The following is an 11,954-nucleotide window of genomic DNA, read 5'->3' on the forward strand; positions in this document are numbered from 1 at the left end:
GGCGGCTCGAATTAAGAAAATAAGCAACTCTTTCAGGGGGCTGGGTGTACAGCTTTTCAACAAGATCCCACAAAACGTTCAACTACTACCTGTTCATAGATTTAAGAAAACTGTCAAGGAACGTTTGTGCAACAAGGCATATTATAAAGTTAAGGATTTTTTACTAGATGGCACTACGTGGGAATGAGGCGTTCGCTCCTGGCCTTTTCATTTTTCATTATTATTATTATTTATTTGAATTGTATTTTTTTGACTTGTTTTTTTGTATACTGTAAATATGTTTTCTTGTTTAAAAAAAAAGAAAATAGTTGAGAAAATACAAAAAAAAAAAAAAAAAGCCCGCTGAGTTTGTTTCGCCGGTTCTTCTCAGGACTGTGGCTTTTTTTGGAACCGGTGGTAGAGTTAACATTTTCTTTTACATTTTGACATTCAACAAGTGTGTTTTTGATGACATCCAAGTTGAAATAAATGATTTTGAATTTGAATTTGAATTTATAGTTATGCCACAATATGTGTTCTTTTATTTAAAAAACGAAACGCTTACAGGAGAGCTCTGACTCAATAAATTCAATGGCTTTTGTTTTGTATGAATGACCTTTTTACGAAAATTGGAAAAATAATAATAAAAAATATATAATTTAAATGAAAATAAAAGTTCATTAAAATAATAATATTCAAACTATCTTTATAATTTTCTTTTTTTAGTAACCTGACGCTAATATAAGGGTAGTTGATGTGTGTGTGTAATATAATTGATTATTTTGAAATTTTTGTTAAGACCCGAGCGAAGCCGGAGCGGGCCGCTATACCAAAATAACCCGGACCTTTAATTACAATGATAAATGTCGCGTATTAAGCGAAATATCGCTTAAACCAAACAGCCTTTCAGTCTTCGATATGAAATAGACGTTTGTTATATTGTCTCTAGGTGACGGTTTGGCTGATGCGTTGAAAGTGAAACGGGTGATCTTTGTGAGCGGTAAGCATTACTACGAGTTGCACAAGGAGCGCGTGCGGGCGAGGCTGGAAGACGTGGCCATCGTGAGGGTGGAAGCACTCGCACCCTTCCCCCTCCCGGAGCTACAGACGCAACTCAGCAAATACAAAAACGCCACGAGTAAGTCATTTCTGTTATATCCCGTGAATTATAGTAGTTCAAGCCCACTGAGTTTCTCGTCTAATCTTCTCAGTGGGTCGCGTTTCCGATCCGGTGGTAGTTTCTGCGAAACACGGCTCTTGCTAGGGTTCGTGTTCGCAACTTCGTCAGGTTTGAGCTCACCTACTAGTTAAGGTTCCGCTGAAATAGCCTCTCAAGGCTATCAGCTTAGGTAGATATAAAAAAAAAACCCACGTGGATCTTAGAAAACAGTACAAAAAAAATTGTTGCCCAGAATCAAAACCTCCTCAATCTTATATCTTTTAAGAAGCAATAACTACGAACCTTAAACTCCTCTTACTAAAGCAATAATTTTCTGAAGAAATTCGAGGTCATCGTCAGTCACATTGGCTTTTATTTTCTTTAATAACACTGAAATATATTTCGTAGCGGCTCTTCTTATGAAATCCATCTTTACGACTGGCTTATAGTTCACCGCGATCCTTGACCTGACCGGTCGTGGCGCGACGTATATAATAATTAGGTATGATCCTATTAAAATACGGCTGAAATTAGGAGACACTATGGGCTCAGAGCCCTAAAAGACTATTGCTGTATTTATATCGAGAACTCTGACTGGATCGAGTATCAAATCCCGTAATTTCCATCCATCAGTTCTTCTAAATTAATATGGACCTAATATGTCTTCACGATCGACTTCCCCGAAAAAGGAATAATAACATGGTGTAATTAAAAAGGCTCTTGCAAAATATAAATTTGCGTGGTCGTTGATGGTAGGGCTATTGTAAGCCCGCGCTAGTTAATACCAACATCCTAAAAGCGTCTACCAAGCAGCAATGCAATTTAAACTTCGACATCATATCGCAGGGATTCAGTGATGTCTGTAAACTCTGGCTCTCAAATCATACCGCATGGATAGTGAACTCGTCTGCTCATCTAGAGCAATAGAGATATGTTATAGAAGTCTCATTTTTTTTTATTGCTTATGTGAGTGGACGAGATCACGGCCACCTGGTGTTAAGTGGTTAATAGAGCCCATAAACATCTACAATGTTAATGCCACCACCCACATGAGTGACATGAGTTGTAAGGTCTCAGTTTTAACAGTTGAACGGTTGCCTCGGCCTTCAAATCGAAATGCATTACTGCTTCACGGCAAAAACAGGCAGAGTGGTGGTACCTACCCGTGCAGACTCACAAAACGTCCTACCACCAGTAATTACGCAAATAATAATTTTGTGAGTTTGATTTTTATTACATGACGTTATTCCTTCACCGTGGAATTCAATCGTGAATTTGTTAAGTACGTATTTCATTGGAAAATTGGTACCTGCCGGCGGGATTCGAGCAATAGTGCATCGCTACATACGATTGCACCGGGCGTCTTATCCTTTAGGCCACGACGACTTTTACGACGACGATATTTTATAACAGCTTGTTTGGCAACAGGAACGTATAACTGCTACACACGAAAAGTCGTGGTTCGTTAATACATGTCTATATGGCTCCCAAAAGTTCCGCTACCATCAAAATCGCCGCATACAAAACGTATTTAATTTCGCAGAATTTATCTGGAGTCAAGAAGAGCACAGAAACATGGGAGCCTGGAGCTTCATGAAGCCTCGCTTCGAAAACCTTTGCGGGCGAAAGGTAAATTTTGCTTACACATAGATTACGCCATTTGGCTTATGTCCCATAACAAGTTAAAGACGACTAAAGTGTCTATTATACATTCATTTTAATGCCGTTTTTTTTGGGGACAAATTCGGTAGTCAGGCAAACCCATAGAATATCACAAGGTCAAGGCCGTCAGTCATAAATAGACAGGTCGGCATCTGAGGAGCCCGCACGGGTAGGAACATACCACCACCCCACCTATTTTTACCGTGTAGTAATAATTCGTTTCGGTCTCATGTCTCGAGTAGGGTGGTGGCTTTTATGTTGCTGATGTCTTTGGGCCCCGGTAACCACTTAACACCAGGTTGTGAACTCGTCCGCTCAATTAAGCAATAAAAAATCTTCCAGTGCGGTCTGAAAATCACGACCCAATACAAATAATTATGCAAATGAAGTCCTACTTTAAAAATAGGCGTAGTTTTAAAATAAACAAAACCTACTTAAATAGCAAATAGAAGTAACTATTCATTTCATCTTTTTTGTCCTAAACTCAAAGATTCTGTTAAACACAATAATAATAATGTTAAAAACAAACATACCAAGTAAATAGAAGCGCTTACCCGACCGCGACGGGGCAACGCAAAGCCACCGTCGCCCGAAACATGTCTTGACGGATCCCTCAGATTCACTCTCTGAGCTTTTAGACCTCTCAAGCACCGGTCACCGTCCTCGTCGAACTCGTCGATTACGACGAAGAGTTCGGACGAACGAAATCAAATCCATAGACACAGCCCACTGAGTTTCTCGCCGGATCTTCTCAGTGGGTCGCGATTCCGATCCGGTGGTAGATTCTGCGAAGCACTGCTCTTGCTAGTGCTAGCAAACCCTCTTGGGTTAAGCTCATGAGCTCACCTACCAGTCCGGGCGTAGCTGGAATAGCCTCTTAGGCTGCCAGTGAATAGGTAGGCATAAAAACAAATATAAAAGTTAAAAAAAAAATAGTTTTAAAAAATACGCTTTTTTTTACAATAAAATCATTTTTTCTTACACTATTTTTAATTCAAATTTATTAAAATTTATTTTCTATTTTTTAGTTGGATTTTCTATAAAAGCGTTATATTTTTTAGTTGTTTTTAAACTATTACCTATTTATTATTCTTTGCTTTCAGTTGGTGTACGCGGGAAGGTCTGAGGCGCCGACCCCCGCGGTGGGCGCTAGTTCACTTCATCGCGTCGAAGTTGAGCACGTGTTGAAAGAACCATTGTATAATTTAAAATAATATTGTAGGAAATAAATTTTATTATTTAAATATTGATAACGAAGTTTTAATTACATGAAATATATAAAATAAACACTTGATTGTACTATAAATAGTGTAATCATGTTCTCGTCTCGGGAAATCTTAAGAAAATACGAAAAGGTATCAACTTGACTTTCGAGATAGTTTTAATTCGAAGGCTACTGAGCGCGAACATACAGCGGCTTAACTCTGCCTCTGGCATCGCTGACGTCCAAGGGCGACAGTAACCTCTCACCATCAGGTGGACCATGTGCTCGTCTGCCTACAAGGGCAATAAAAAAAAGAATAGAATACACACTCCTATTAGAATTTATCTTAATATATTACTTAATCTTCTTTCTCTCTCTTTACCTAATCTTCTGAGTTTGATAATTGAGCACATATGTACATAGTACATATATCTATAATGCTATGCAATATAGGAACGTCACTAGCATTCCACGCACGGTCCTGACCATTCTTTGGCACACCCAAGACATATTTGTGTAGGATTAGTAAGAATGGAACGTATGGAAAGAGTGTGGAACGGAGCGTTAAGAACTCGCCGGATCTTCTCAGTGGGTCGCCATTCCGATCCGGTTGTAGATTCATTCGCGAAGCAACTACTCTTGAGTTTCTAGGCCTCCTTTGGAGGCGCTCGGATAGCTGTTAGCAAATCCTACCCCTCCTGGCTGAGCCCTTGCTCGCCCACCTGCCCTGGTAAAACTGGAAAGGCCTCCTGGCCACCAGTAATCTCTCAAAAATAAAAAAGGAACTTTAAGATGTGATTGAGACAAAACAATAAGAAATGTAAAAGAGAATGACACAGAATAGGAAGATAGCGAGGACGATTAAAATGAGCAAGGCGTAAAAGGTGTCTGTTGATTTTTTATTATTATAATAAAGAACATTTTAGAAAAAAAACGGACAAAAGTGTAACATTTTATGCGTCACGATCCCAATTCTACATACGTAGTTGTTGTAAATTACTATCAAGAAATTCTATCGAAATTATCATTAAAAAAAACCATTTATTAAATAAATACAAGTAACAATAATATACAAAAACAAGTAACAAGCTTTTTTCATTTATAAAATAAATGAAAGCATGCTTTACGTAAGATGGTTTTTCTTAAAATAATTATTTTGCCAACACGTATTGTGGCGAGCACTAAGTCCTTGTCTTTCCTTTATTTTAAAGGACAAAAAGAAAAAAATATTCTGTTCGCGTATTGTGCGCACTGCACGCATTACATGGTACGCAGAGGATCATTAATCATCGTTATACCCAACCGAGATGAATAAGGACGCGTGCTATAAACGTCATATTAGCAGGGATTTGAACTAAATATTGAGCTTAACACAAATATGAGTAAAATTCGTCGGTGCTTCCATTAGGTACAAGCAGAAATATAATTTTTGTTGAGTGTTGACTTAATAATAATATGGTTTATTTACAATTGCATCTGGAGATGATTGAAAGTATGGCTTGTGAGGCATTGTTTTTTTGGTGGTAGGACGCTTCATGACAGTGAGGATATCGTGTAGAGGAATGCTGTTTTAAAAAAAAAACGTAGATATTTATATTTACAGGCCGCTGAGTTCGAACAAGCTCAAATATTTATTTCACGTTTCACTAAACTTCCGAAGTTGCGAAGCGAAACGTGACCGCGATGAGTTTGATCAATAATGGAGTTACCAAAACAACCTAAAAAGCGAAAAAAAAAACATTTCCAGAACTCAACGTATAAATTGAATTCCTATAAATATAATGGCCGGTAAAGGAAAAGGAAAGAAAAAGGAAAAGAAAGATGCAGATGAAGGTAAATAATAATATTTGAACGCTTCGTTTAGGCTTTTGTTCAATATACTGGTCTGATATTTTATTATTATTATTAAAACGTGTGTCCTAACGTCTACTAAGCTGATTAGTGTTATGACAACTCGTTCAAACAAAACCTAAATAGAATTTTAGATGCTGTAAGTATCCGTGAATTGCGTTGGCCAATATATTATTATGTATACACGGTAAGACTAACCCACATGTGCCTTACCGCTACTTATTGCTTTCTGACGCAGTATTCATTCAATAAAGAAAATACAATCTCAAAAATGAATTAGTCGTTCAGTGTGTTGATAGAATTATAGTGTACCATATTATAAAGTGCCATACATAGTGTGCCATATAGTGTGCCAGTGTGTAGATATCATCAACGTATTGTACCTAATATTAGTTCGGTGAAAATTTAACTTGCAGTAATATTTTAGGCGGAGACAAAAAGAAATCCAAGAAGGGGGCTCCGCGCGGGAAAAAAGGCAAGTCCAAAGGCCGTTGCAATGTTGACATGCTGACCGAGGCTGCTATGGACAATGTGTACTACGCGTGCCATAACGTACAGGAATTGCTTCAAGCTAGAGGATTCCATCCACCAGACTTCAATAAGAAGAAGAAAAAAGGGAAACGTTAATGTAAATTGTGGGTTTAAAAGCAAAATATCGGAGGTGCTTTTTAAAAAGGTCGTTTAATAAATGTTTGTTGTTTTATTTTTTCTTGGGATCTGGAGCTTTAGATCAAGTGATGCCATGGAACACCTACAGTGTATTATTTATTGAAATCTTGAATTGAACTGAATGCACATCGATTTGGTTTCTTCATTTAGAATTATTCAATCGACTATTAAAATTTATGACCAAGGCAGACATACCTATATTTACTCATAAAGAGAATGTATCATAAACCATGTATTGAATGTTCAAATATAATAATACAAATTACGTAATAATTAAAACAATGGATTAACATAAAATTTAAATGGATTGATCAGTGAATAAATTTTCCAAAGTAAACATAGGACATATTTTATTCATTATTAAAAAAACGTTTAGATATAACCATATTATATTATGTATTTATAATTTTATTTATTAATTTCATTCTTTTAAAACTTTATGAAAGCAATCAAAGCAATGTCATCTTTGATTCATCCTATTTTCTTTCAACATTAACCAATGATTTACATATAAAATATCATTGACATTAACAAAACTAATCAATGGCGTTGACAATTTGAGAAAATATATCAAAACCAAACTGAAGTGGTGAAGTTTAGATTGAAAAAAAAAATGGATTACAAGATTACTAGTAAATTACATGTTGCATAGAAATGTATGTTCTAAATTCTTCTTTCCCGTATTATTTTTGTTATATTTTCTAATCTCATAATTTCTTCAGGTGACTTCAAACCAAAGGTGAAAAAAACGCTATACATTTTAATTATTATTTATTGCGTATTTATAAACATACTTTATCAATTGACATCAAATTTTTAAAGATAATTCATTTGCTTTATCAAAACTATCTACAGGGACGTGAGTCCATTTTTTTTATCCTATCTATGCTGATAGCCTTTAGAGGCTATATCAGCGTTACCCTAGCATGTAGGTGAGCTCTCGGGGCTAAAGCCGGAGGTGCTGCTAATACTGGCCCTAGCAAGAGCAGTGCTTCGCAGAATCTACCACCGGATCGGAAACGCGACCCACTGAGAAGATCCGGTGAGAAAATCAGTGGGCTGTGTCTAGGGGTTAATTCACTCGTCGAGTCCTTCGTTGCAAGCGACGGGTTCGACGAGGATGGTGATCGGCGCTTGAGGTACCTAAAGGCACTGTTAATGGATCGGGAGGATCCGTAATGACGTGTTTAGGGCGACGTTGACTGTTTACCATTCGGTCCACAGAATCGGGTATGTAATTTCCGGCGGCCACGACAAGAGGGTTTTCGTGTCGTGCCGCCTTCTCAAAGTAGCACATTGATGCAGACTGTATATACTTACTGATTGAATCAAGCTCCAGGTCATCATGGAGGTCGACGTTCCTGACGAATCACGGGGCTCCGACGGCTATCCTGCAAAAACGGGATTGAATGGCTTGAAGGGGTTTCAAACTAGTGCGGGCCGCGTGAGCGAACAGTACACTTGCGTAGGTGATGACCGGACGTATGCAAGTTTTGTAACGTGTCACCTTATTACGAAGAGACAATTTACTTCGCTTGCAAATCAGGGGATAGAGGCGTCAACTGTCTAATAACACCTTCTTCTCTAAACTTAAAGATCTAAAATGGTACCAGCTGTTGGAATAGATCTGGGAACAACATATTCCTGCGTGGGAGTCTTCCAGCACAGCAAAGTGGAAATCATAGCTAACGACCAGGGTAACAGAACAACACCATCCTACGTCGCTTTTACTGAGACAGAGAGATTAATTGGAGATCCTGCGAAGAACCAGGTATCTAGAGTATATCTCACCAACCACTATTACTACTGCTTTAACGATAAGTATGATCTAGATGTAATAATAAGTTTAAATATCGTGCAGGTGGCGATGAACCCAAAGAACACAGTTTTTGATGCTAAACGCCTCATCGGACGAAAATTCGGTGATCCAAAAGTACAACAAGACATAAAGCATTGGCCTTTTCAAGTTATTTCGGAAGGTGGTGAACCAAAAATTGTCGTCGAATATAAAGAGGATACAAGGAAATTCGCTCCTGAAGAGATATCTTCAATGGTTTTAACGAAAATGAAAGAAATTGCTGAAAAGTTTCTGGGTGGCGTCGTAAATGATGCAGTCATCACTGTACCGGCTTATTTTAATGATTCTCAGCGTCAAGCTACAAAAGATGCCGGTGTTATCGCTGGTTTAAACGTTCTTAGAATCATCAACGAGCCAACAGCAGCAGCTCTAGCCTATGGACTGGACAAAAATTTAAAAGGCGAAAGAAATGTTTTGATATTTGACCTTGGCGGAGGGACTTTTGATGTCTCAGTACTTCAAATATCTGAAGGATCTCTATTTGAAGTAAAATCAACAGCTGGAGACACACATTTGGGTGGTGAAGACTTTGATAGCCGAATGGTAGATCATTTTTGTCAAGAGTTTGAAAAGAAATACAAAAAAAAAATTAAAGAAAATCCTAAAGCTTTAAGAAGACTTCGTACCGCTTGCGAGAGATGTAAAAGAACATTATCTTCAAGTACTGAAGCCAGTATAGAAATAGATGCACTACACGATGGTATAGATTTCTATTCTAAACTGTCAAGGGCTCGCTTTGAAGATTTATGTTCGGACTTGTTCAGACAAACTCTTGAACCAGTCGAACAAGCCCTAAAAGATGCAGGATTCAATACGAGAGAAATACACGATGTTGTCATGGTGGGAGGCTCTACTAGAATACCAAAAATCCAACGATTATTGCAGGTACACACGAATGCTTTCTGCTTTAATGACTTGCAATTCCTCAAGAATACATAAAAAACAAATTAAATAATTTTCTTGCAGGATTTCTTTGGTGGTAAAACGCTAAATATGTCCATCAATCCAGACGAAGCTGTAGCGTACGGAGCCGCAGTGCAAGCAGCCATTCTCACTGGTAGCAAAGACACACGTATTCAGGATGTGCTCCTTGTTGATGTGATCCCATTGTCTCTCGGTATTGAGACTGCTGGGGGTGTCATGACACGCTTGGTAGACAGGAACTCAACGATACCTACCACACAAAAGAAAATTTTCACCACATACGCAGATAACCAACCTGCTGTGACTATTCGGGTTATTTCCATTAACATATTCTCCGTTCGTCACTATCAAAACGAAACGACCGACTTATTGTACTTTCCTTTGTAGATCTACGAAGGGGAACGCGTTCTGACCAAAGATAACAACCTTTTGGGTACATTTAATTTGTCTGGAATACCACCAGCTCCAAGAGGAGTACCACAAATAGAGGTGAATAATGTCTTACTATAAGGTTGTGTGAAATTTTCAACTGTAAACTAGTCTTATACCATTTATGGCAGAAGTATACCACGGTGGATATGTATACGGTGGATGTCAGTTAAGATGGAATTACTATACTGCCTAATTCCGCAGAAATACAATGATCGATTTGAAATGTAGGAATGCTGCTATTTAAATACAACTGAGAATTTTTACTGGTGGTAGGACTTCTTGTGAGTCCGCGCGGGTGGTACCACCACCCTGCCTATTTCTGCCGTGAAGCAGTAATGCGTTTCGGTTTGAAGGGTGGGGTAGCCGTTGTAACTATACTTGAGACCTTAGAGCTTATATCTCAAGGTGGGTGGCGCATGTACGTTGTGGATGTCTATGGGCTCCAGTAACCACTTAACTAGCAAGTTATTTATTTCTATTTCATCTTGCACCAGGTAACTTTCGATGTAGATGCCAATGGCATCCTCAATGTTAGCGCTGAAGATAGAAGCACTGGTCGTTCGGAGAACATTACAATTTCAAATGACAAAGGCCGTCTTAGTAAACACGACATTGAAAATATGCTTAGAGACGCGGAGAAGTTTAAAGCCGAGGATGAAGCTATAAAAAAGGGAGTTGAATCGAGAAACCGACTAGAGGGATACCTTTTTGGATGTAAAGCAGTAAGTAGTTTGAGACTACCTTGGCCTAATAGGTAAGACACTCGGCGTACTTTGGCAGAACACATTTATTATCTGACATTGTTATGTACAAATATGTACTGGTATTGATTTGCATACAAATTATAGGAACTTAAATATAAGTTGTATGTTTGTTTCAAAGATTGTTTCTAGGCTATGGTCGATTCTCGGTTTCACCATTTTTTTTAAAATCCTATATTTTTTGTGAGTTTGTTTGTTCGCGATCTATAAATTCGCCAATGATTATCATATTTTTTTTATCTTGTCATGGGCTGCTCCTTTTGTCTGTGCAATAAAATACAAATAACAGTTACTATAATCAAATTTATACCCACAAAAAAAAACTAGAAAAACAAAGCCAAAACAGTCTTCACGATTATCAGGCGTGATTTGTGGTACTGAAGGTTGCTAGGGTGGGACAGTCAGGGGGTGGCACCATTCGCATTGTGATATACATGGGCTCCGATAAGCGTTTGCCGCAGGCCGTGAGCTCGGACATCCATTTGTCCAGTTTTAAAAAAAAACCATTTGATAGGCAGTCGAAAACGCCGGTGAGAGACTGACAGAAACCGAAAAGAACGCAGTTAAAACAGAATGCAATGCCCAGCTGCGATGGCTGGAAGCCAATCCTGACGCGCCAGAAGCACAAACCGAGCAACGCCTCAAGGACGCCCAGAGAGTCTGCCAACCGGTGATGATGAAACTCCATGGAGCTGGAGGAGCCGGCGCTAGACCTGCTACTTCTGATGGACCGAGGGTTGAAGAAGTTAATTAACCGTTGCTATACTCAAAATCGATATTTGAGACTGCCAAGACACTTACCCACTAATATAATCACGCAGTGAAGTTAACGTTAGGCATATTCAAAAACTTGAACACAATCTAATTAGGCTTAATAGTAAGATGCCCTACCCAAATCATTGGGTTAAACATCAATACAGCTAATATAGGTAAATTCAGAAACGATTCGCCTCCGGAAAGGGGTGTGACTTGTGGAATAGGATTAATGCGAGAAAATTCGTTTTTCCAAAATAGGGTCGTCATCAAACCCCATGTGCCCGTGTTTATTTTTAAACCCAATTCACTAATAACTAAAGCAGTTGCTGCCTCAGTGCTGTTTCTACGCCAATGCAGCCAATATAATATAATCACTCACATACGTATTTATAATTTTTTGAATTATTTTCAACTTGTACTATTTATTTTCTCCAAAACACTAGTTTTTTAAACTAGTTTATTAGTTTTTCAAACTAGTGTTTTGGATAAAATAAATAGTACAAGTATAGTACAAAAATAAACTCATCCTAATTGGAAAAACAACATAAAAATACCATTGTTTAAGCCTGGAATAAACAATCATTGTTATTTTCGATACTCCGTCCGAAATTACACAGCTTTATCAGTAATTCAAAAATTTTGAGCATTCGACACAGCAATATTTGACTAGTCCTTAAACTTTTCAAATCGAATGGTTTT

General features: G+C 38.1%; 3 protein-coding genes across 3 annotated transcripts in view; all 3 read left to right on the forward strand.

The window, feature by feature from the left end:
* Positions 1 to 4,053, forward strand: part of LOC114252985 (putative 2-oxoadipate dehydrogenase complex component E1 homolog) — a 31,122-nt gene extending 27,069 nt beyond the window's left edge. The window contains exons 18-20 of the mRNA XM_028187712.2: positions 929 to 1,117; positions 2,682 to 2,767; positions 3,904 to 4,053. Coding sequence (XP_028043513.2) covers positions 929 to 1,117; positions 2,682 to 2,767; positions 3,904 to 4,014 — 386 coding nt within the window. The 3' untranslated portion in view covers positions 4,015 to 4,053. The remainder of the gene's footprint in view (positions 1 to 928; positions 1,118 to 2,681; positions 2,768 to 3,903) is intronic.
* A 1,224-nt stretch (positions 4,054 to 5,277) lies between these two features.
* LOC149502848 (small lysine-rich protein 1) lies at positions 5,278 to 6,874 on the forward strand. Its single transcript, XM_089728216.1, has 3 exons — positions 5,278 to 5,412; positions 5,608 to 5,837; positions 6,283 to 6,874. The coding sequence occupies exons 2-3, from the start codon at positions 5,786 to 5,788 to the stop codon at positions 6,480 to 6,482; spliced, it is 252 nt and encodes an 83-aa protein (XP_089584342.1). The 5' UTR covers positions 5,278 to 5,412; positions 5,608 to 5,785; the 3' UTR covers positions 6,483 to 6,874.
* A 761-nt stretch (positions 6,875 to 7,635) lies between these two features.
* On the forward strand, positions 7,636 to 11,563 carry LOC114252937 (heat shock protein 68). Its single transcript, XM_089728146.1, has 6 exons — positions 7,636 to 8,295; positions 8,386 to 9,267; positions 9,349 to 9,618; positions 9,694 to 9,795; positions 10,233 to 10,460; positions 11,014 to 11,563. Exons 1-6 carry the CDS (start codon positions 8,128 to 8,130, stop codon positions 11,251 to 11,253), a joined length of 1,890 nt encoding a protein of 629 aa, XP_089584272.1. The 5' UTR covers positions 7,636 to 8,127; the 3' UTR covers positions 11,254 to 11,563.
* The last annotated feature ends 391 nt before the right edge of the window (positions 11,564 to 11,954 follow it).

The sequence above is a fragment of the Bombyx mandarina genome, chromosome 06 (genome assembly GCF_030267445.1).
Source record: "Bombyx mandarina strain Sakado chromosome 06, ASM3026744v2".
Taxonomy (NCBI): domain Eukaryota; kingdom Metazoa; phylum Arthropoda; class Insecta; order Lepidoptera; family Bombycidae; genus Bombyx; species Bombyx mandarina.